The sequence below is a fragment of the Petaurus breviceps genome, unplaced genomic scaffold, assembly GCF_028583685.1.
Source record: "Petaurus breviceps papuanus isolate PSGF00001 unplaced genomic scaffold, PetGlider_PUasm1.0 207, whole genome shotgun sequence".
NCBI classification, from domain to species: Eukaryota; Metazoa; Chordata; class Mammalia; order Diprotodontia; family Petauridae; genus Petaurus; species Petaurus breviceps.
Genome location: NW_027185850.1, coordinates 32,141,872 through 32,168,089, shown reverse-complemented (window position 1 = coordinate 32,168,089; position 26,218 = coordinate 32,141,872). Strand labels below are relative to the sequence as shown.

Below are 26,218 nucleotides of genomic sequence, written 5' to 3'. Positions count from 1 at the left end.
TCATTCATTCATTTGTTTGTTTGTTCGTTCATTCATTCAAAATTACCTACTCCACTGCTTATAGCCCAGAACTCTGTGGCTCACTCACAGATGCCCACTAGGAAGAAATTATTCTGTCTCATCATAACACTATGGCCAGAACAATATCACAGGATAATAATAACAGCTGACATTTATGTAGCACATATACACATACGCACACGTTAAGGTTTGCAAAGAATTTTACATACATTTGATATGAAACGTGTGTGAGGCAGGCGCCTTGTCATTATTCTCATTTTATAGATGAGTAAACTGAAGAAGGAAATGGCAAAGCACTCTAGGATCCTTGCCAAGAAAACCCCATGGAGAGAGGTTCACGGCGTCACCAGAAGTTGGCCATGACTCAACAGCAACAACACAACTGAAACTAAGAGAGATGGAGTGAATGCCCCAGATCATGCAGATTTCAGGTGTCTGAGTCTTCTGGATTCCAAGTCCAGAGCGTAATACACTATGCCATATCCCCTTCTATACAGTCTCTGTCATGGGGTAGATTAATTACAGCTGATGACTCTTTATGCCGACTGGGTCAAGGTCACAGACTCGATTCCTTTGTGGGTCAGTTGTTCCATTCTGACTCATGGCCACAGACCTTGTCTAGTCATCCTCCAAGTGACGGGACCTAGTCACAGAGGGTAGTAGGTGAACTAAAAGGCATGAAAGTGTAAATCTAATACCATTAATGGAAAAACCAATAAAAAACTCCTCATCCTACTGGTGGTAGAGAGCGGCATCATCTTCATGCACAAAGAGTAACATTAAGATGTTTTATTCCATCCTCACAAAAGTCCTGGGATGTTGATAGGGAAGATCATTTTCTTACCTGTAAAATGGAGGCAAATAATTTGCCTCATGTCATACAGTTTATAATTGGAAGAAATGGGACTAATGCTCTGAAAAGTACTAATCCAGGAACCCACAAGTTTGGGTTCAAATGCCATTTCTTATTTCGAAAGTTGTTTAGCCTTCCTGAGGCTCAGTCTCTTTATTGGTTGAAACATACCTGTGCTTCCTATCTCCCAGTGTGGCTGGAAGAACCAAATACCATATAAATGTGAGCTGTTATGGTTATTTCAATATCCAGCTGTGTACGGATATAGGGATATTTTAAGAAAACCACTGTCAACAAGCTTTTCTTTTGTTTTAAGCTAATAATCCAGATATTCTATATTTGTAGAACCAAGCCTATTGAAAAAAGCTTATTTTTGAACCTCAAAGCTTTATCTTTTCGAGTTCCAAAATAGCGATTTATTTATGCTACACTGAGCCACTCTTTCTGTTCCTCCCTTTCATACAGTCTGCTTCTGATCTGGCCGGGGCTCAGGTTCTCTGAGGGACTTTGTTTCTGATGTTGTGGGGCTCGGACTTAAGTGTTTTAGATTTATCTTATTTCTTAAGATTTTTTACAGTACACCTTTTTGAAGGTTAAACTTCTTATTCTTCAGAAACTTCATTTTAGAGAACCACTTCAAAGCCTGGGCCACTGTAAAAAAATTATTTCGCCCTTTCTTCTAGGTCTATAAAGTCCTTTCTCTCTGTTCCTAGGAACTAATAAAGTCACCTGCCTTCTGCAACCTCTTCGGCCCTTCCCAGGCCAAGAACCCATGTCAGGGTTCTGATGGGATCTTCCCCCATTAGAATGCAAGCTTCTTGTGGGCAGGGACTGTCTTTGTCTGCTTGTCTTGGTACTCCCAGCACCCAGCACAGTGCCCAGCACACAGTAAGCAGTCAATAAATGCTTCTGTGTTTTGCCTCCTTGTAGTCTCCTTGTATAGGATCACGAGATTTAGACGTGGAAGAAGCCCTGGGGAGTACCTTGGCCCAAAGAGGGGAAGTCTGGACGTGTGCCCAGTCTGACCTGCCGTAACTGTCAAGTCCCTCCTCCTCACCTAGCCCCACTAGATGGTGCCGTGGATGCAGCATCAGGCCTGAAGTCAGGAAGACCTGAGCTCAAATGGGACTTCAGATGTGTACTAGCTGTGTGACTCTATGCAACTCATTTAATCTTGTTTGCCTCAGTTTCCTCATCTGCAAAATGAGCTGGAGAAGGAAACAGCAAACTTCTCCACTATATTTGGCAAGAAAACTCCACATGGGGTCACCAAGAGTAAGAGACGACTGAAGACAACAAAACCAAGTTGCCGGGAGGGATAAAGGGGAGCTAGCAGGTGCCCAATCCCTGCAGAGCCTGGATGGGAAAAGGAGACCCCTTCCTTTCAGTGGGCCTCTGAGGGCCCTGCTGCTCTGTCCTCCTGTCTGCAGCCCGCTTGGCTCCTGCACAGCCTTTTCTGATTCCTGGCCTCTTGCATGTGTATGTATATGCATACATAATGTGCACACATGGTCATCTCCCCTATAGAGTGGATGCTTCTTGAGGGCAGGGACCGCTTTTTGTTTTAATTTTGTATTTCTGGCAGCTAGGAGGGGCTTAATGAATGCTCCCTGACGGATCCCATGAGAACCCGAAACAACGGGACAGAGCAGTGCTCACTGCCGCCAAATAATGAAATAATAGTGATGACGGCTAAAGTTTGCATAGCCCTTACTGTGTGTTGAGTGCTTTATCATCTGATCATCTGATCTTCACAGCAGCCCTGGGAAGCAGCTGCTACTATCATTATCCCCATTTTACAGATGAGGAACTGAGGCAAACTGAGGTGCCATGACTTGCCCAGGGTCACACAGCTAGTGTCTGAAGTAGGATGGGAGATCTCTCTGACTCCAGGCCCAGCTCTCTCTGGGCTTCCAGAGCAGGCCCCAGCAGACTGGAAGGCTTGGGGCAGTCATCCAAAGAGGGCCGTCAGCTGGTGATGCCTGGAGGGGACGCGGGCTGCCCCAGGGGACGGGGCATCCAACCAGATGTCACTGCTCCTTTAACTCCTCTGCTTGCCCTGTGCAGGGGCAGAGCGAAGGAAAATAGAGATCAGGCAGACCGGGCTGGGAGGCCCCTTGAAAGACTCTGGGGTGGAGATCACGGCCTGGATTCATCCAGCACAGACTTCTGGGATGTGTGAGCAGAAAAGCAGTTACTGGGCGCGTACTATGTGCACAGCACAGTGTACTAAGGGCTGGTAATACAAGCAGAAGAGCAAGACAGGCCATGCCCTTGAGCAACCCACATTCCAATGTGTGTGTAGTGTGGTGTGTGTGTGTGTGTGTGTAGAGGAAACGATACATATGGGAGGGTTCAAGTGCAGGGCAGAGGACGGCAATGCTTCTTCTCTAAAGACTTTTCCTTTCCTAAAACAGTCTCTGTTTCTGCTGTTGCACCACGCAATGACCAAGGTCATTGGTGGTGAGAGGTGTCAGTAGCTGTGCTTGCTGATAAAGCAAGGGCGGCTGCAAAATCTCCTGGTGCCAAGGCCAAGCCTCATCTCCACCAGGGCGTCCCCTGGACCATGGCTCTGGGGTCGGGCTGGCAGCAGTACCCGGGATCTGGGACATGCTGCTATTCTCAGAGCTCTTAGGCAAAGGGTCCAGAGTGGAGGGTGTGCCACCCGCCACATGCTACCTCTTCTAGTCTTCTTGTTGCTTCTGTTAGGACGGCTCGCCTGCCCCGTGGGTGGCATCTGGTCTGTGCTGGTGGTGGGCATAGGGAGCCCTTTCTCCATAGGCCTGGCTCCCCAGGATGATGGCTGCTAGGGCTGGCGGCATGCTGGGGCTGTGGGGGCACTACTACCCCCAGGGTTCTTGGTTTCGGCATCCAGGCCAGTCTGGGGAGGGTGATCGTCCAGGTGGTGGCAGGGTTTGCCTCCCTGGGCACCTGCAGCCCTGTCACCGGCAGTGGCCTTGTGGTTGGGTTCATGCTGTGCTATGTATCCAGAAGGCTGTGACGTGATCAACACGAGAAGCTGAAGGGCAGCTTATCTCTTTCATCTTAGTTCCGTTATTAAGAAATTGTGAAACCAAACTTGCCGAAGTTGATGCTGTAAACAGCTGCTCTTCTGCAGCTCCCAGAAGCCGGCACATTGTCATTCGGCCTTCTTCACCCCCTTCCCTCACAGGAGCCTCAGGGCACTCTTCAACTGCTGACAAGCAAACAGCACCTCCTTCCTTCCTTCCTTTCTCTGCATCCCTGAAGGATCCCAGGAATCTCCCACCTGCCCAGGGGAGATGACAATGGACACTGCTGGCCTAGGCCACAGTCTCTGGATCTCCGGACCACGTGACTGTCAAATCATCTCTCCTCCAGTACTCTTTTCCCTTTGTTATTTTCTCTCTGGCTGATTCAGGGGTCTGACACTTCTATATGCCTGATTTTATGATTGACAGACTGTCTACCATGAAACTGATCTTTATTTAATAAGAAGTAATGGGCCTGAAAGAGTTTTCAAAAGCATTCATGTAAGATGTCATTAGAATAATTGTGATTGCAAGACATTTTAATCACAGCATAATTCCCTAATAGACTTTTACTGCTGTTCCCCTTTGAAGGTGTTGCTAAAAAACGAGGAATGGAATTTACTCTGCAAATACTACAAATATCAGTTGTTCTACCATCCTACTATAGGGTCACAGCAATGATGTGGAGCAGACAGGTTTTGGGGATACCTGATCAACAGGAAGGATGAGAAAACTATATTTGAAAAGTACATGTTTTCTAGTTCTGGGTATTTATATTGGGGTGCACCTTACTTTGGGGTGTTGTTCAGGCATGTCTAACTCTTTGTGACCCCATTGAGGGTTTTCTTGGCAAAGACACTGGAGTGCTTCACCCTTTCTTTTCCCAATGGATTAAGGCAAATAAGCGTTAATTGACTTGCCCAGGATCACACAGGTAGTAAGTATCTGAGGCTGGATTTGAACCCAGGTCTTCTTGACTCCAGGGCCTGTGCTCTTTCCCCCCACCACACCATCTAGCTGCCCACCTTACTTTATTCAGTATACACATTCCTTAAAGTTGTGTGGAAATGAAATTTTAATATACAAATTAGATTTTAAAAGCTGGTTAGAAAAGGGTTGGCAATAAAATCTTTGTTGTTGTTTACTGAGGTTCTGTTAAATGCCTCCTTACTATTAAAAAAATTAATATAACTTAATAACAACCTTAAAAATACAAAAGAAATAAGGAATAAAATACCAAATACAGCCATAAAATCCAAACTTTTTATATTAAAAAAGAACTGAGCTTTAACAAAATAATAACAGATAATCTGTTCTGATTTCTTTTTCAAACTTAGAAGGTTTTGGTGCTATTGCTTAAAAAAATCATATGATCTGTTTGTTTTTCTAATTCTACTTTCTTCAGTGCAGATTGCGTTGTGGTCTTCCTATATTTTTTGGTATTCTATTACATTGATGAGCCATCATTTCTTCAGTCGTTCCCGAATAATTATATGTATAGATTGTTTATAGTTTTTTTCAAAATTATAAACAAAAAAGCTGTGAACATTTTTGTGCATGTGAGTAATTTTTTCTTTGAATAACATCTTTAGGATGTAGTCTTCATACAAAATGGAGTCATTGGGTCAAAGGGTATGATTCATTTTATAGCTCATTTTATATATACTGTTAGATCATACTCCAAAAAGATAGTACCAACTTAGAATCTGTCCAAGCATAGCAAGATGCCTCTATCTACATAGGTCAACCAGCAACATATATAGTGGTGCAGTGGAGAGAACATTACATTTGGAATCATAGGACCTGGGATAGCTCCTAGCCCTGCCCCTATCTAGTGGTGGGACTTCAGGAAATCATTGAACCTCCATGAGCATCTATTTCCTTAATTAATGAAGGGGGAATTGGGGGTGGGTCAGGGCAGTGTGTGTGTGTGTGCGTGTGTGCGCGTGTTGCAAAACTGAAACAGAAACAGATCCTATGTTGACATATATTGACTTAGAAAACAACAAATTAACACGTGCTGTATTTTTTTTTACTGTATTAATATCTATGTTGTGCTGTATTTTGATTTCTTTTGTCAAAACATTTTCCTACATTTTAATTTGATTCACTCACAGCTAGATGGTGCCATAATGACCAGAGCACTGGGCCAGAAGTCTGGAAGGCCTGAATTCAAAAGTGACCTCAGACACTTAACTGCCTTTAACTAGCTGTGACTCTGGGTAGGTCACTTCACCTCTAATGGTTCCTCATCTGTAAAATGGAGACATTAATGGCCCCTCCCCCCCAGGATTGGTGTGGGGATCAAACAAGATGATAACTGTAAAGCACTTAGCTCAGTGACCGCCCATCGTAGGAGCTACAGAAATGCTTCTTCCATCCCCCATCCCCTCTCCAGGACCAACACTGGCCACTGCAGTTAATCGAGTTCAGCTGCCTTCTAAGATTGTTTTCATTTAAATTATTCTAGTCATTTTGCCTACTATTCTTTTGATTCTGGATTGTTGTCTTTTGGTTCTGCATTAGTTCAAAAAAGTTTTCTCATGTTTCTTTGAAGTCCTCATGGTCATCATTTCTTAAGGGCAGTAATATCCCCTTACATTCCTATACCACAATTTGTCCAGCCACTTCTCTAATCGATGGGTATTCACTTTGTTTCCAGTTTTTTACAACCACAAAGGGGCTGCTAAGAAAATTAGGGTACATATGAAACCCTTTAATCACTTTCATGACTTATTGCCATAGCTAAGGTTTCTCAAACACCCAAAGAGGGATTCTCTGTGAGGGCAAAGTCCTCAGATGCCCCTGTTTGTGGCTCATGTGCTAAGTGCATCACTCAATTCTCAGAATTCCCCACTGGAGTCTCTTTGGCTTCCTTGCCCCATTTTTGATGCTAATTCTAAAATTTCAGTGTGCACTTCTGGGACTCTCTGCTTTACCTCTCTGACTACATAATATTTTTATCATATCATAGCTCTTATTCAACACACTCATTTCTTGTGGCTAAGTTTTAATTTTCTTGCGAGAACTTGTAGCAATTATTTCTTTTTGGCATTTTTATTATTACTTTTGAGATGTCTCTGCCATCTTCCCAGAAGCACTCGGAAGAATCCTTTTATAATAAGAATAATGATACCCTCCTTTATCTTTAGTGTAAAAATGGATCTTGTGTATTTTTTTTTCAAGGTAGATATAGGAAGGGGCTGGGCATGGGATTTTGTTGGTGAGAATTCCTCACCTTCACCCAGGTAGGATACCATCTTTTCTGCAACCTAGAGTCTTGAAGAACTGTCTGGGGTTATTGAAGGTTAAGCCCAAGGCCATGCAGCCAGTATGTGTCAGAGGCACAGCTTGGACTTAGGCCTTCGTTGTGGCAAAGCTGGTTCTCTATGCACTACGCCCAACTATTGCTACATTATAAGATTGTTCCTATGATTTAGAATAAATCCTTGTTAGGACAATTCAGCAAGATAAAATTCCAGTAAATAGAATGAATCTTAATAGTTTGAAAGTCATGACTTAAACGACAATTACTTAAATAGTATTTAGGCTATTAAAAGGCTATTCAATAAACTCTAAATCATGAAAGATCAATACTTACTATTATTTTCTTACAGTCCTGCCCTCTGCATAGCTCTGTATAAGTAGAATATTGGCCATATATAATCCAACTTCCAATAAATACTGCCAGCCAGGAAAAGAAAAGGTATTTCATCCGCATGTATGAAAAGCGAGCCTGTGTATATAAAAGAAGAGACAAGAGCATTCATTTATTCAGCAGGGACTGTCAGCTTTAGCTGGGCTACAACATGATTTCCTCTCTCCTCTGGAAAAGTCCAGGCAGTGGGTTGGGATACATTCTAGTCTTTCATATGGCGATTCTAGAACAAAGTGCACTTTCAATGACAGCAAACAGAGCAGAGGCTAGGAAAAGGAAGCCCCTCGGCCCTGACAAAGAAAAGGGAACAAAATCCTCTTTGAATCTTAGAGTCTGTCAAAGACCATCATCAGCCAAAGGTATTTATTAAGCATGAGCACGCAGCACTGGGCTGGGCTAGGCGCAGGGTTAGATCAGGTACAGAGATACAGTTCTGGCTTTCTAAGCACTTACAAAGGGCTGTTTCAAACAAGGATCTTAGGGGATTTTGTGAATAAGGATGATAATACCGCTTTTGTAGAAACAGGGACAGGGAATCCGGTTCTGTGCCAAAGGTCTCATGGAGCAGCAGAACCAGAATTAGAAATGGGATCATGTATTCCTATCCCTTCATTACATTTGCCAAGGCTACTCTTTTTTTTTATTCAATCATCTAATGCCCGACCTAGATGTGATGTTAGAAACAATAGAAATATTAAAAATTAAAGCAGGAAGTACAGAGAAAGGAGGGCTAAGGTGAATTTAGAATAAATGGTCCCTTGCACATCAAACTTGGGGAATCATAACAACGAATGGGCTCTGCTTCTAGTGATCCTCAGCTTGGAGAATTTTGGTCCTTTGAGGCCTCTGGCAAACTCATACCAACTGACAATTGCACAACAGACCACTTGTCAATAGCCTTGGGCATTGGTTTCCTGTTAATATCAAGATAAGCATCTCATTTCCTCCAAAAAACCTTTTGCAGCAGTTAAATAATGGGGACATAATCTTGGTTCCAAAGAAGTACCCCTTCCTTCCATCTTTGCAGGGATGAGGGACTATGGGTGTGCCACACACAGACCAGGCTGCTTTGTTCTGCTGAATTGTTTTTAATCTTTCTTTCCTTTTTTAAAATTCTCTGTTATGAGGGAATGGCTTGCTGGATGTGGAGGAGAGATATATTTAGAAATGAAGGTGAGAGAAAAACAAAATCAATAACAATTTAAAAAATAACAGGATTAAGCAAAATGTAAATGAACTATAGAGCCCTTTACCATGGTTTAAAGTTGTTTTTAAGGGTGACTTGGACATGAGGTCACCAATGTATTCTAAAAGTCAGAAAGCAAAGGGAAGTTAGGGGTTTTTTGTGGGTTTTTTTGAGGCTATTATTTTGTCTCTAAGTTATCATATTTCACATGATTCTGATATATAAGGTCTTGAAATAGAAATCATCTTAATTTAAGCTACCAGAACTAGGAAATAGACCCTGCTAGGGAATTTTAATTCCCTTTACCACCAAAATGGTCTGTACAATGTATCAAATGCCAAAGGTATGCTTGCCAAAAGGACTATTTTATGGAAAATTCACACAGGGCTAGCACTCACATGGTGGTCAGAAAAAGCCATACAAGGAAACTCTCAATGTCTCTCTGAACTTTGAAATTGATTGTGAGACATGGGAGACACTGGTGCAGGACCGGTCACCATGGGGTGCCCACATCAGAGAAGTTGCTGGGCTCTGTGAGCAAAGTAAAATTGAAACAGTTCAAAGGGGATACAGAAGGCACAAATTTAGAGAGCCCACCCCAAATGTTCACACAATGAGCTTGTATTGGTTTGATAGGCCACAGTCAGACACCGTAATTTAACTTTAATATAGTGATGTCGTTGTGGTCCTCTCCAAGAACAAATGACAACAACTAGCTAACCAACAAAGGTTTATGTATATACATGTATGTGTGTTTTGCTTTAATGTAGGGGCAAATCAACATCATAAGAAAATTAAAGAGCAAGGAAGAAATTACCTTTCAGATCTATGAATTGGGGAAGAGTTCATGACCAAATAACAGATAGGAAAGAACACATAAGATAAAATGGACAACTTTGATCATATAAAATTAACTTTTTACAAAACAAATCTAATGCAATTGAAATTAGAAAAGAAACAAAAAACTGTGAGGAAATCTTTGTAGCAAGTTTCTCTGAAAGAAGACTTTATAGGTAAGCTACATATGGAACTGGTTCAAATTTATAAGACCAAGAGTCATTTCCCAATAGATAAATAAATGGTCAAAAGCTGTGAACAGTTTTCTAAAGAGAGAAATCCAAACTATCAACAACCATGAAAAAAATGCTCTAAATTTCTAATAATTAGAGAAATGCAAATTAAAGAAACTGATGTTTCAGGTCACATCTATAAGATCAACAAAGATGACAAAAGAGAAAAATGACAAGTGTTGGAGTGGCTTTGGGAAAATAGGCACACTAAGGCACCATTAATGGAGCTGTGAATTGGTCTAGCCATTTTGGAATGCAGTTCAGAACTATGGCCCCCAATCTACTAAACTGTGCATACCCTGTATCATAGAAATACCACTGCTAAACCCATTCCCCAAAGAGACCACAGAAAGAAGAAAAGGATCCATAGGCACAAAAAATATTTATGGCCACTTTCTCATAGTAGCCCCAAACTAAGTGTGCACCCATGTACTGGGGAATCATTAAATGAAGGGCCAAAAATGGAACTAGCCCTGGCACCAGAGCCTCCGAAGAATGGGAAAGAGGAACAACAGAGGCAATGACTCTCTAACCACACAGGGGCCCTAGTATTAGTGGCTTGCTCCTCTCCATGACCTTTCTGATCACCTCCCCTCTTTTGCTCTAATTAAGTAAATACTCCAATTAACAGGTGCTTCCTGTTGCTTTCTCCATTCTCTAATACCTGTGACTTAGAACCACTGTCTGTGAAGGGTAAACTTCCTTTCCTTTTGCCTTTCCGTATACTTTCATCCCTACCTCATTCTTATTTCTCTAGCCCTATTCTTTCCTAATGTCCATCATTCTCTACTTGCTTCTTCTACTGTAGCTCCTGGAAATTCCACTCAATTATTACCAAACCCTCTTTGATCTTAGATCTTTTCCTCTCCTGTTCTCGATTTTCCTGTGTCTACAGAAACCTGGCTTTCTCCATAAGAGACCTCATCCTGGCCACCCTCTCTAGAAGTGGCTGCTCCTTCTCTTCTGCCATGAATGAATGAGAAATCATTTATTAAGTACTTGTGACATTCCACACAGTGTGCCATACTCTAGGGACAAAAGCAAAAGCCAGATAGTCCCTGCTCTCAAAGAGCCGTCCCTAACTGGGAGAAGCTGGGATAAGCCTTGTTCAGCCCTGCCCCCTCCAGACCCTGAGCTGCCTCCTCTGAGGTTCACTGTCTGTATCCTCTTAAACTAAATCCTTGTTGATGCTATCTAACAGCCTCTGGTCACTTTCCATTCTTTTTTGTGGGATTTGATTCAATCTTCTCTACCCCAAGCCCCTGTGTTCATAGTTGTTGTTCAACCTGTTTCGGTCGTGTCTGACTCTCAATGATCCCATTTGGGGTTTTCTTGGCAGAGATATTGGAGTGGTTTGCCATTTCTTTCTCCAGCTCACTTTACAGATGAGGAAAATGAGGCAAACAAGGTTAAATTAGTTGCCCAGGGCCACATAGTAAATGCCTGAGGCCAGATTTCAGTTTGGGAAGATGAGTCTTAATTCCAGGCCTGACACTCTATCTACTGCCCTGTGTTCTCGGTAGGGTCCCTAAATATTAATTCTGAAGTGCCTTCAAATACTCTGGTCTTCCAGTTTATCAACCTCTTCATTTCTCATGACCCCCAGTTTCACACTACCTCAGTCATCTAAAGGGTGACTGGTCACTTCTTAGACCTCACCATTGCCTCAAACTCTACAACTTCCATGATTCTGAACTCTAAAATTCCTTCCTCTGCTTCACTCTTCCTAAAACTATGCTTTGTCCAATATCACTTTATCTCTTGGAAAAAGCCCTGTCTTTTTCATTTTTAGCCATCACTACACTTGATCCCTTCCCCAGAACTTTCCCCCAGTTTCCTTATTGGGAAGGGTTAGGGAAGGAAGAGTTAGGGAATAGTCCTTCCAATTTCCTTTAAGTCAGCAAGTGTGTTATTAGATTTTACATCCTTGAACTTGGGCCAGTTCTTGTTCAGACCTATTTCTCTCACTCCTGTCTGGCAGCCAATTCAACCTCTCGGTCACTAGAACAGATGATACTGAACACTTGAGCCTGTGAAGTAAGGCTCCTACTCTACCTGAGATGACCCTATTAAACCACAGGGTGCTGCTGCTAAGCAAAACCCAGGCTGAGCAGCCAGCTGGCCTCTCTCTCTCCTGCATAGCTCCTGAACAAATAGATTGTTCTCCATTTATTACTCTGAAACTCTCCCCACAGATTTTTTTCTCCAATAGCTTACAAAAATCATTCTAATTTTTCAGAACTGTCAATTTTTTGGCGGTTTCTCATCTTATAAAAAATTAAAAAGAGCTCTTTATCAAGGGCTCTGGGATTATAATATAAATTAGACAACAACTTCCTGCCCTTTAGAAGACTATAACATAATTAAAATGAGACAAACTAATCAGCATACATATAAAGACTGTCCCTAGACAATAATCTTGTTATAGTTTACAAGTTTGGCAGTTGCTTAGAAGTTGGAAAACATTTTCTCATAAAAATTGTGTTATGAGCAATGCTAAAGTAATGAAAATACTATTTACATACCATGAAAAATGATAGAAAACAATCCTACCAAAACACAGACTAACAGGGTACAGTTTAGAATATAAGGATACCATGTTCCTCTGTCTATGACTCAGGCAATAATAATAACTCGTTTATTTCTACAGATCTCTAAGATTTGCAAAGCACTTCTGTCACAACGACTCTCTGAGAGAAGATATTGTATTATTATCCCCATTTTACAGATGGGGAGGTCGTGCAATGTCAGAATCACAATTTGAATTCATGTCTCTGGACTTTAAGAATCCCCCTTCTTCCTGCTATGCCAGGCTGCTTCTCAATAAAAAGCCTTTGTTAGTGCCAAACTCCTTGGCTTCAAAACCTTGAAAGATTTACATGCAAATGACTAATTATTAGATGCCTTAGATTTTGGGGCTTCAGAGGGCACTGTGGTAAAGAGGGGTAGAAAAAATCCAAACATGAGAATGTGAAGGGGATGCCAACTTACATTTCTTAGTGGTATGCCCCTAACTCACTTACCCCAACTGTTGTTTTTTTTTTTTTAATGGGTTTTTCCCTTGTGCTGTTCTTGTCTCCACATTTCTTCATATTCCCCCTCTGCAGGCTGTCCTGCTGACCCGCCTCTATGCCCAGGGAAAACTCTTCCTTGTTGAAACTCCCTCCATCCCCAGACTGCTTCTTACACTGGGGCCTCTCCAAAAGACTAGCTCCTCCCTGACCCTCCAATTTAAGCAGGCCCAGCTACCATTTCTTTATTCCTTTTCAGGCTGTATTGGGATTCATCTCCATAGGCTTTCTTTACCATGTTCCTGCCTTCTTTGTAAAACATTTAGCCAATGCCCAGTACATAGTAGGTGCTTAATAAATGCTTACTCTCTTTCCTCCTTCCTTTTCCCTGGGTGTTGGGGTAGGGACTTCATCTAGGCTTTTCCTAGACTCTAGCTGGACAAGATCCATGGACCAGACTGCCTTCCAGACTGGCGCAAAGAGGGGGAAACACTGAGCAAACACTAACTTTTCTAGGTCCTGTTTCCTACCCTGAGATGTCGCCCCAAAGCCTTGTTCTCCTAGGGCATGGGAAGGCTGTAAGGATCTGCTACCTTCCCTGGGGCTTAACTCGGGCGTACTTGGGAGGTATTGATGGTACAGTTCCAGACCACCACAATAAAGCAAATATCATGATAAAGTGAACATCTCAATAAAGCAAATGCTTCAATAAAGAAAATATAGCAATAAGGCAAACACTGCAATAAAGTGAGTCATAGGAATTTTTTGGTTTCCCAGCACATATAAAAGCTATGTTTACACTATACTGTAGTCAAGTAAGTGTGCAATAGCATTATATCTAAAAAAACAATGCACATAACCTCAATTAAAAATACTTTACTGCTAAAAAAAATGCTAACCATCATGTGAGCCTTCAGCAAGTTGTAATCTTTTTGCTGGGTGAGGGGATTGCCTTGATATTGATGACTGCTGACTGATCAGGGTGATGGTTGGGGTAATGAGCAATTTCTTAAAAAAAGACAGCAATGAAATTTGCCCCATCAATTGACTCTTTCTTTCATGTGAACATTTAGAAGCCATTGTAGGGTTATTAATTGGTCTAATTTCAATATTGGGGGAGGCCAGAGAAGAGGACTGAAAGGAGAAATAGCCAGTGGGTAGAGCAGACAGAACATACACTATATTTATCCATTAGGTTGGGGGAAGAAACTGACTTTGAGACAGGTAGTTTATCTATATTTTTAAGATTTGTGTCTTCCAGGGTGGCTAGGTGGCGCAGTGAATAGAGCCCTAGCCCTGGAGTCATGAGGATCTGAGTTCAAACTCAGCCTCAGACACTTAACATGTACTAGTCATGTGACCTTGGGCAAGTCACTTAACCCCAACTGCCCTGGCCTTCCCCCTCCAAAAAGCAAAAAAAAAAAAGATCATGAATTCTATTTTTGGGGCGGCTAGGTGGTGCAGTGAATAGCACACCAGCCCTGGAGTCAGGAGGACCTGAGTTCAAATCCAGACTCAGACACTTAACACAAAAACTAGCTGTGTGACCTTGAACAAGTCACTTAACCCTATTTGCCCTCCAAAAAGCAAAAAAAAAAAAAAAAGATTAGCGTCTTCCATGACTGAGAGGACAAGAGTTTAGAGACAGAAGATGAATGATAATCCAGCAAAAGGGAATGAGAAAGATCAGCTAGATAGGTAGGACAGGGAGAGGGACAGGGAGGGGGAGAGAGAGAGAGAGGCAGACAGACAGACAGACAGAGAGACAGAGACAGACAGAGAGACAGAGACAGAGGGGGGGGGAGGGAGAGGCATCATTGGATAGAAGGTAAAGCCTGGGGCTGAGTTGAGATGCCTAATTAGCAGTATTATACAACTGCTCTATATTCCGATAAGGTTTATCGTAACAGCCGCCCAAATGATTATACCCATGGCTGTTCTAATAATTCTGCTAATGCTCACTGACTCTTATGCCCTGCATTTCTATCTGTTTACAAATAGCCTCCTTGTCCCATGTCTGTTTCCTCTTGTGCCTTGAGCCTCTCCTACTAGCACACAGCTATCTCCCCCAATACATGGTGAGCTCGTAGAGAGCCAGGGCTGTTCTTGCCTTTCTCGGTACCCCCTGCACTTAGCACAGTGCCTGGCACACGGCAGCGCTTAATCAATGCTTGCTGATTTGTTGACTTTCACCTTCAAACCTTCCACCCCATCCCACTGGGGAGAAACCACACATAAGCCATAATTCAACTGTAACTAGCACCATCCCCAGAATTCTGCTGCTCCCATAATAGTAGCTTAACTCTCTTGATGGGGGCCACCACAGCCTTGGAGACAGCGGTGGCAATGCCACCAGCTAGGAAGTCCTTGGCAAAGGAGCTGGCCTGTTCTAGCATGGTTACAGAGGGGGAAGGTGTTGGAGGTGGAGAAAGAAAGCAGGTGAGAGAGGACCGAAACCTGGGGAACTCATTGCTGCTTGTACAGCCAGCCCCTTGCTACAGCTCAGACAGAAAGGCCATCCCCAGAATTCTGGAGTGGGGGCTTGTTAGAGAGCTAATTACAGCTAGGCTGCCCTAGCAACGATAATAAATTTACATGGTCATGAACTGCACTAGCTGTGTCCATTTCATTCATTCATCAATTCATTTATTTGTTCAACAATACATCCTCCACCCATCCATCCATCCATCCATCCATCCATCCATCCATCCATCCATCTCTCTATTTATCCTTATTTGTAAGAAACATGTTGATTTTCCTTCAACATGTTTTGGCTGTAGTACAAACACCTGGGGTAAACCATAAGCCCACTCTGTGGTAGTTCCCATCCCTCTATGGAGGGAGCAGTCAGAGCTAAGGACTAGTTTTCAGGAGCAGGCTGAGTACTCCAGTCAATGCTGACCTCCTGAATGGGCCCCAATGGCTCCTATGTGCCTGCATTTGAATCTGTAAGCAGCTGTGGATTCTGGAGCTAGAAGAGTCTGTCCATCCACCCTAAAGCTCCTTTTCTGTCCTTGCCTTATAGCTGCTGCCTGCTCCTTCTTTCCCCTCTCCTCTGGGTTCCCATAGAAGCAAAGACCATTTTTTTCCATGTGTGCTCATGGGAGACAGTACAATGCATATGCAAGATTCCCTGGGCCAGCTTTAACCACAGCAGACCAATGGGGTGAGCTCTCTTATTTTTTCATGGAATGGTAATGTCCATATATCAAAATGGGGATTCTGAATTCTACGGTATGATCAATGGTTGGGGAGTTAACATAAAATACTTCCACCAAAGACTAGTAATCAGCCCTAGGATTTGTAACCCCCAAGAGCTGAGCTCCCAGAAAGCTTCCTGGATCTGGTGAAGAAAGGTACTAGGCACATGTGAAAGACATGAAAGATGGACCAGATACCCAGCGACATGCGGCACCAGTCGCAGAAGAAAATTTCTGGGTGGCATGCCAGCCAGTATGCCTGCACGAGATGGTGGTCATATCATCTGGATTTTCAGTGGCAGCAACAGCATGAATTCCTAGGGAGTAGTGCAGGTCTCCAGCCTCGGGGAGGCCCATCAGTGAGCTGTGCTTGATCGAGAGCTCACCTTCATGGGTGCCAGGGCAAGAAGATGCTCTTTTCGTGTCTTTACCAAGGTTTCCTGGGAAAGAGGTGGAGGTGAAGTCTGAGTATGGAGTAAAAAATAACAGTGGAATTTTAGGGCTGGATGGGACATTTTAACATCATCCCGATCATCCATTTCATTTTACAGATTAAAAAACTGAGACCCAGAAAGGTGAGCGAAGTTAATTGGCCAACATCTCAAAGTGATTAAGTGGTAGAACTGGAGCTCGAGTCCAGGGCCCACTGCCTTTAAATCCAATGTCTTTTACACTAAACCCTGCTGCCTTAACAGGTAAGGGGACAGAGGAGACAGGTTCATCGGGCATGCATGAGGGGCAGAACCAGAAGAGCACGTGGAATGATGAGAAGAAAACAGATTTAGAAAAGTGAGGGTTCCAGAAAGTCAGAGCTTCATCTAGGCTATTCCTCCAACTTAGAATGCTCCCCCCCTTCTCTGCCTTTCCAAATTCTAGTCATTCTTCAAGGTACAATTCAAGCCTCACATGAAGCTTTTGCTGACTCTCGTGAATACCACACATTATAGTAATTCGAATTAGTCTTGTTTTGTCTTCTGTTTCATATCTGTCTTATATCTTCAACTACACCATCAGCTCCTTGGGGGTAGGAACAATGTCATAATCATTGTGGTCCTAACAGCACCCAGCACACAGAGCTGGGCATTGAACAAGCATTCAAAAAAATTTGCAAAATTGGACATTCCATCAGGCAGGGTAAAGAGTTACTAGCTGGGGAATCAAGACTGCATAATTCAATGCCAGAAGCAATATCATTACCAAGGAACGAAGGCTAGAAGGGGGGATGCTTAGAGTAGAGACAGGGTCACTATCGAGAACAAAGTCCAAAGAGGCAAGTGAAAAGACACTGGGAAGGGCAGGATGCATGGGTTTGGTACCTTTCACAAAAAGATGCTTTAATTGCTGTGCTGGAATTTCCCCCCTCCTCCCCCAGCATCTTCATGTTTTTTATGCCTGGATATATCATCTACACAAGTCACTGCTGCTAGCAGGGCTCACCAAATTCATTAGAGCTGAACAGCTCCCACCCCTCCCATCATCATTACTTTCCATGACAACAGCCATCTCAAAGACAAGAAACTCACTTTATAATAGCAGCTTTGCCATTCAGTCTGAGAGATGCCAGGATGTAGAAAGGCCACTCTCTTTTATCAGGCTTTTTGACACATGTTCTGACAGTATTTGGTGTTTGGGAGGGGAAAGGTTTCCAAAAAAAATTTCTAGTCTGGTCTTATAGAAATATTCACTAAAGGTACCATGAAACTGCTTTTCAAAATTCATAATGAACTTTATAGACTCTTGGAAGATAATACTCTTTCAGCAATTCTCCCTCCTGCACATCTAATTTAATAACATTTTAAGTATTTTTGCTTTTATGGGACTCTAGAGCAGCTATATTTGTTTCACCTGATATATTTTTGCTCATTATATATATGAAGTCATAACAAACATAGTTCTGCATTAGCTATGTTCCCCACCCCTCTTTGCCCCCAAAGCAAGGAAAATGAAGAAATGAAAAAAAATGCTTCAGTTTGTGCTTGGAGACTATGTGTTCTCGATCTGGATGTGGGCAGTATTTTACACCATGAGTCATCTGGGGTTGTGATGGTCAGTGACTGAGTCTTTCATAGATTATCTTTATAATACTGCTGTTCGTCTATAGATTCTTGTTCTGATTCTGCTCGCTTCACTGAATCAGCCCACATAAGTTTTCCTAGGTTTTTCTGAAACCATCCCCTTTGTCATTTCTTTTAGCATAATAGTATTCCATTGCATTCATACACCACAACCTGCTGGCCATTTCCCAACTGATGAGCATCTCAGTTTCTAACTCTTTGCTGCCACAAAAAGAGCTACTATGAATATTTTTGCTCATATAGGTCTTTTTCTTCTTTTTTTGATCTCATTGGGATACAGACCTAGCAGTGGTATCACTGGGTCACAGTTGTACAGCCCTTCGGGCATAGTTCCAGATTGTTCTCCAGAATGGTTAGACTAGTTCACAGCTCTCCTAACTGTTTTTCCACATTCCCTCCAGCATTTGTCATTTTCCTTTTCTGTCATGTTTGATAATCTGATGGGTATGATATGGTATTTCAAAGTTGTTTTAATTGGCATTTCTCTAATTACTAGTGATTTAGAGTATTTTTATATGACTATTGATAACTTTGATTTCTTCCTCTGAAAACTGCCTGTTCACATCCTTTGAATTATTTATCAACTGGGGAATGGCTCTTATTTTTTTTTTTTTTATAAATTTGGCTTAGTTCTCTATATATTTGAAAAATGAGACATAAAAGTCTCATAAAACAGAGAAATACACTGCAAAAATTTCCCCCTGGCTTCCTCATTTTCTTCTAAGTTTGACTATCTTGGTTTTGTTTGTGCAAAAATCTTTTAATTTTATGTAATCAAAATAATCCATTTTATCTCCCATTCCCCTGATATATTTTTAAAGTAAAAAATATTCTGTGAATTTGTTAATTGACTACCACACCCACTGAGCGTTTGTCATGATACATGAATGACAAAAATCTTGGAAAGAAAATTTAATGGATTTCCCAGTAGGACACTAAGTAGGACAGAAGCAAATCGAAGCGAAATAAATTTTTATTGCAGGATATTGTAGAATATTAAAGGCTAGGACAACGGGTCTTATTTCAAGGAGGTGGGGTGTTAGAATGCTCACCATCATCAATATTGTGTTATGATCTTATGCCCTGACAATTCTCAGGCTTGGGGCAGCCCCATCTGACTTTTCTATACCGAATCCCGGAACATTGGCCAAACCATTACAAATTCTTATCATGTAATCTCAACTGCACCCTCACTGTCACATGGCAGAACTTTTCTTCCTTCGTGACTGACACTGTCACACTTCCTCCTGTAGCTGTTATAAAACTGCTTTTAAGTCCTTTATATTGACCAGAGTCTTGGCAGATCAGTCAGCTGATCAGCTAAGTATTTATTAAGTGCTACTATGGGGTGGGCACCGTGCTAACGGCTGGGGAAACAAAGAAAGGTAAAAGACAGAGCCTGCCCTAGAGAAGCTTACAATCTAACAGGGTAGACAATATGCAAACGACTATGGACAAATGAGGTCTACAGAGTTTAAATAGGAAATAACCAACAGAGAGAAGGCACTAGAATTAAGGGAGGTTGGGAAAGGCTTCCTGTAGAAGAAGGGATTTTAGCTGGGCCTTGAAGGAAGTCAATAGGCAGAGATGAGGAGGGGGAGCATCCTAAGTTAAGTATGGGAGGCAGCCAGTGAAAATGTCTGGAGTCAAGAGATAGGGCATCTTGCTCAAGGAACAGCGTTTCATAAATGTCTGCTGAATCAAATGCTTCATGTTTCCATATTACGATCTATTCCAATCTTAAAGACGCCTGAAAATAACTGCTTTTGCTTTGTTTTTTATTCCCACAGTTTAGCAAAGTTCCTGGTACACAGTATGCACTTAATGAATGCTTGTTGACTTGAAGCATATCAAAGATACACACTTTATGCTGACCAGTTGGAAGATGCAAAGAAACTTGGCCCTCAAGATGCTGTTTCGTAAGGAAGACTGAATTTGCCTGAGAACTCAGACAAATGGAAGGAGGGCAGAGGACGTGGCTGTAACCATGAGCACTTGCTTTGTAAGTCCCAGAAAAGATTAGCAGAGCTGAGCTGGGCTTGGAGTGCACACTAGTCTACTCCTTGGGTGAGCTGCATCCCCAGGGGAAGAGGAAAGAATTCACTTTGGTGTAATCAAAAGTAGTAATAGATATTCTCTAAACTCTTCATGGATCTTTGCTTTTAGGAGCTGGAAAAATGATTTACTTTTATAATTCAGCTAGGTGGCCCAGTAGATAGACTCTGGGCCTAGAGTCAGGAAGACCTGAATTCGAATTCTGCCTCAGAGACTTACTAGCAGCAAGACCCTGAGCAGGTCATTTAACCTCTTTGTCTTCATTTCCTCATCTGCAAAATGGGGATAATAATAGCACCAACTTCATAGGGTTATTGTGAACCTCAAATCAGTTAACATATGTAAAGTCCTAAATAAATATTAGCTAGTATTATAAAAATATAATTTTTGTCTGGTGGTACTATTTTTCCTGTATGACTGTTGCCCAAGTAACTATAACAGGCTCTTTTACATTGTATTCTCTCATTAGGGATGAGAATTGTTGCTTTTGCTTTTGGTCCTTACTGTTTCTGATCTCTCTTTCTCTCTCCCTCTCTCTCCCTCTCTCTTTCCCTCCTTCCCTTCCGTCTCTCTTCCCCTCCTCCCCTCCCTCTCTCTCCCTCTCTTTTCTCCCTCTCTCTTTCTTCCCTTTCCTCCCTCCCTCCCTCTCCCTTTTATTTGTACTTGAAACAAGACTGATGACTATCAGCACTGTTACTCCAGGGCTGTTTCATTGGTTGGCTATATTTGTTGTTCAGTCATGTCTGACTCTTTCTGACCCCATGTGGGGTTTTCTTGGGCAAAGACACTGAGAAAAATTATAACAACCAATTATGAAATTGGGATTATGTTTCTTTTTCCTTTATTTCCTCATTCAGGGACCAGCCCTGGTAGGTCAATCAGCCTGTCTCTGAAGGACAAGGCAGACAGAGGAGAATGGCCTAATCCTCCTTTATTTTGGGCAGGGCTCCAGCCAACTAGGAGACCTTACTTCTGTGTAGAGTGTAACAGAATCTGATCTAGGTGAATTCTTGCCCTTAGGGAATAAGCCCAAGTGTTTACACCTCTCCACGGGAGGTTAGGGTGGCCCAGCTCATGAAGGAGAAAACAAACCAAAGAGTCTGGGTAGAGATGGATTCCTCAGTTTGGACTGCTGGACACAGCTGACTCTCATGATCAAGTCACATTCTCAGCCCAAGGGGCTGAAGATATCAAGACCGCCACCTCATTAAAGTGTGTATGAATCAGGGTTGACTTTTCCTTGTGAGGGGCTTCGTCTTTTTAAAAAGTATATTAGGTCTTTCGGCCTCTTCATGGTTTTATCTTTGGTTACTGAGAGAAACTACTGACCATGCTAATTAATAAACTGATCATTAGTTACCCAGAGCTTCTGTTTCTCTGGTTTTTCATTCCTCACAATACTGCAATGTTTTGCCATTTCCTTCTCCAGCTCATTTTATGGACGAGGAAATTGAGGCAAACAGGGTAAAGTGACTTGCCCAGGGTTACACTGCTAGTAAGTGTCTTAGGCTGGATTTGAACTCAGACCTTCTGACTCAAGGCCCAGCATTCTATCCACTGAAACATCTAGGTATTACCTTGTTTCAAATTATGTTCCCAAAAGGAGTACAGAAGAAAACCTAAGTAAAACACCATGGCTGGCCAAGGAATACAATGGAAACTGCTTCAACAAGTGGAAACTGTCAAATTTATAAAGAATTAGTGCTTTAATTTAAACATTTTATATAACTAAATTAGGAAAATTAAAACTAAACCTCTAATAAACAGAAGAACTAATCAACTAAGCAATTAGTAATATCTGTGTATGAAAATACTTTATCATTAAAAATCACTAGAGATAGAAAAAAGGAGAACAATGAACCAGGGACCTTATTTATTCCTCTGCTACTAATTATCTGAAAAGCTGTTTGATGTTATAATTTTATAGTAAATTATTTCAATTTGGCTCAATAGAAATGTGTTAATTACCTCTTAGGTACAGAGTACTGTGCTAGGTCCTGGGGGAACTATAAATAATGTTTGGTCCTTGTCCAAGAGAGTTTTTGATCTCCATGGTTTACTGTGCTGAGGAACTGGTATTCGTGGTGGGTGGGATTGAGGGTGGGAGAAGAAGAAAAATAAAGAGTAAACCAAAACACCCGCATAACAGGCAATGTGACATCTGAAGTGAACTTTCTCCTACCCTGAACTTCTTAGAATCCCTAATATTCTTCAAAGCTCTGCTCTAACCTATTCCATGAGACATTTCCTGATCCCTCTTGCCTGTGCCTCCCTGCCTAAAAAAAGAAAAAAAATTACCTTGTATTTATTTTGTATGTCCTAGCTAAGTGTTACAGCAGTTATAGCACCAGGCCTGGAGTCAGGAAGACTCATGTTTCTGAGTTCAAAACCAGCCTCAGATACGTAATAGCTGTGTGACCCTGGGCAAGTCACTTACCCTGTTTGCTTCAGTTTCCCCATTTATAAAATAAATTGGAGAAGGAAATGGCAAACCACTCCAGTATTTCTGCCAAGAAAACCCCAAGTGGGGTCATAAAGAGTCAGACACAATTGAAATGACTGAACTACAAATAATAATATGCTTAATAACAATACACTTACACTATTATTACACATGATATTGATACTAACTCAATTTTATAAACCTTGTTGATAGAAACATTCTTCACCAGGAAAAGGTAGGGAGTCGGAGCTGGGATAAGTTCTGAGTCTTTTAATGGCTGCAAGTTCTCTATGAGTCAGCAGTATGATGGGTATGAGTAAGCAGCATTAATGTAACCTACAGAGAAGCTGAGTACAGAGTGAAGGAGGGCTCCTGGTAAGATCACATCCAAAGAACCATGTTCAGTTCTGGGTATTATAAATAATTGTGGATGTGAATAAGTTGGGGAGCACCCACTCAGCGGTGGGAAACTAGTCCCGTAAAGAGCCTCGAGGTCATTCCAAATGAGGGTGAGTTCCAGGGCTGGGGATCTGTTTAGTCTGGAGAAGAGAAGGTTGGGGAAGGGGCATGAGAGGGTAGAGAGGTGTCTTCTAGAATGTGAAGGGCTGTCATCCAGAAGAGAGGTCAGAGCTGCTCTGTTTGGGTTCAGAGGGCAGAACCAGGATCGATGGATGGCAGTAACAAAGAGGCAGAATTAGAATTGGTGTAAGGAAAAAATTCTTCACTATGTGAGCTAGCCCCAAATGAAAAGTGCTGCCTCTGGAAAAGCAGTAGAAACACAAATATGCCCCCCAAACTGGAACACGAGTTTACTAACAGAAGAAAGCTTTTCTTACTTAAAAAAAAATCAGACTTTTTTGACTTTTAAAATACAGAAACAGGAGATTTAAAAAAACTGTCTTGAAAGTTATGAAAATGAGGATTTCAAGATGTCTTATGATCCCCCATTTTTTAAACAGTGAAAACATTTTCAGGAATATTTTTTATTTCTCAAATTTCATCCATGTTTTTTGTTTTGCTTTGTTTTTTTTTCCTTTTGTCTAGACTTTTATTTTATTTTTTCTCTCTTTTATATTTTTTAGTTTACATCATTCATTTCTGTAAGATTTTGAGTTACACATTTTCTCCCTGTTTTTCCCCTACCCACCACCCCAAAACAGTGATCCCACTGAATATCCCCTCCCCCAATCTGCTCTTTCCTGAATCTTCCCCCATACCCCCTCCAACTTTCCAGTAGGGCATGGTGGATCTTTATGCCACAGTGCCTCTATATCTTATTTCCCAGTTACATGTAAAATAATAATAATAATAACAACAACAACATATATATATTTAAACATTTGATTTCCAGATTCTTTCCCTTCCTCCCTCATCACCCACCCTTACTGGGAAGATAAGCAATTCAATATAGGTTGTACATGTGTAGTTATGCAAAACATTTACATAGTGGACATATTGTGAGAGACTGATCATACTTCCCTCTATCCTATCTGACCCCTCACTTGTTCTATTCTCTACTTTGATCCTGTCCCTTTTCAAAAGTGGGTGCTTCCAACTCCCCTCCCCCTGCAGCCTGCCCTCTCTTCCATCATCCCCCTCTCATCCCCTTTCCTGCTACTCTCCTGTACGGTGAGATACCCTATTTAGTGTGTATGTCATTTCCTCCCTAAGCCAAATTCAATGAGAATAAGGTTGACCCATTCCCTTTTGCTTTCCTGTTCTTCCCCTCCATTGCAACAGTTTTCCCTTGCCTCTTCTATATGAGATAATTTACCCCATTCTGTCTCTCCCCATCTCCTCTCATTATATTCCTCTCTTACTTCTTAATTTCACCTTTTAAGTATCATTCCTTCCTATTAAATTGGTCCTGTGCCCTCTATCTATGTATACCTGTACACATATATACACATACTCACATATGTATTCATATACCCTCTTATATAGACATATATGTATGTATACATATATATGCATACATACATATACACACACATTTCTATTCCCTTCAACTATTCTCATACTGAGAAGTTTCATATGCTACAATTATCGTTTTTTTCATGTAGAAATGTAAATAGTTCAACTCTGATAAGTTCCTTATGATTTCTTTTCCCTGTTTACCTTCTCATACTTCTCTTGCTTCTTGTATCTGAGTGTCAAATTTTCTATTAAACTCTGGTTTTTTCATCAAGAATGCTTGAAAGTCTTCTATTCCACTGTATGACCATATTTTCCCCTGAAACATGATAATCAGTTTGGTTGGGTAGGTTATTCTTGTTTTTTTAATCCCAGCTCCTTTGCCCTCCAGAATATCATATTCCAAGCCCTTCAATCCCTCAGTGTAGAAGCTGCCAGATCCTGGGTTATCCTGATTGTGTTTCCACAATATTAAAATTGTTTCTTCTGGGCTGCTTGTAATTTTTTCTCCTTGATCTGGGAATTCCAGAACCTAGCTATAATATTCCTAGGAGTTTTCTTTTTGGGATGTTTTTCAGGAGATGATCGGTGGATTCTTTCAACCTCTATTTTGCCTTCTGGTTCTAAAACATCAGGGCAATTTTCCTTGAGAATTTCTTGGAGGATGATTTCTAGGTTCTCTTTTTGATCATGGCTTTTAGGTAGTCCAATAATTTTTAAATTATCTCTCCTGGATCTATTTTCCAGGTCAGTAGTTTTCCCAATGAGATATTTCACATTGCCTTCTATTTTTTCATTTGTTTAGTTCTGTTTAATAGTATCTTGATTTCTCATAAAGTCACTAGCTTCCATTTGCTGCAATCTAATTCTGAAGGAATTATTCTCTTCAATGAGCTTTTGAGATTTTTTCCATCTGGCAAATTCAGCTTTTTAAGGCATTCTTCTCCTCATTGCCTTTTAGAGCCTCTTTTGCCATTTGAGTTAGTCTATTTTTTAAGGTGTTATTTTCTTTGGTCAGGTTGTTGACTCTCATTTCATAATTTTCTTGCATCATTCTCATTTCTCTTCCCAATTTTTCCTCCACTTCTCTTATTTGGTTTTCAAAATCCTTTTTAAGCTCCTCTATGGCCTGTAACCAGCTCATATTTTTCTTGGAAGCTTCTGGTGCAGGAGTTCTGACTTCATTGTCTTCCTCCTGTTCCATGCTTTGATCTTTTTTGTCCCCAAAATAGGAGTCTAAGGTTGGTTTGCTCTGCTTGCTTTGCTTCCTTTGCTTGCTCATGTTGCCACTCAATTACTTGACTTTTGAGATTTTTTTTTTACCACAGTAGAACTCTGCTACCAGAGGGGGGAGCTTTGTCCCAATCGCCGGGGTTTTTGCAGCTGCTGGAGCTATTAGTTGGATGCCCTCTCTGAAGCCACCACATGCTCTGGCAAACTGGTCATGCACCCCAGGACCTCCACCCTAGACTGCAATCCAGATCCAAGCAGGTTAAAGCAAGAGTTGCTTGGTCCCCTTCCAATCTGCAAGCCAGGAGCTGTGAAGCAGTCACAAGGTGGCTGCTTGGCCATGGCACCTCATCTGCTTCTCCCTCCAGGGGGTAAAGGCCGGACCACACTCCTGAACTCCTGGTTCACAAAGTCCACATCTCACTGACCTCTCACTTTGTCCTTAGCATCTATGGGTTGATAATTCTGGAAACTGCCAAAACTGCTGGTGA

At 41.7% G+C, this 26,218-nt stretch overlaps 2 protein-coding genes across 4 annotated transcripts in view; one reads left to right on the top strand and one right to left on the bottom strand.

Annotated features, from left to right (window-relative positions):
• Nucleotides 1–26,218, top strand: part of LOC138164763 (nuclear body protein SP140-like protein) — a 393,765-nt gene that overhangs the window by 70,540 nt on the left and 297,007 nt on the right. The window lies entirely within an intron of this gene.
• Nucleotides 1–26,218, bottom strand: part of LOC138165078 (divergent protein kinase domain 1A) — a 125,844-nt gene that overhangs the window by 28,564 nt on the left and 71,062 nt on the right. For all 3 annotated transcript variants that reach the window (XM_069093212.1, XM_069093214.1, XM_069093213.1), the window contains one exon: nt 7,487–7,621. In XM_069093212.1, coding sequence (XP_068949313.1) covers nt 7,487–7,621 — 135 coding nt within the window. The remainder of the gene's footprint in view (nt 1–7,486; nt 7,622–26,218) is intronic.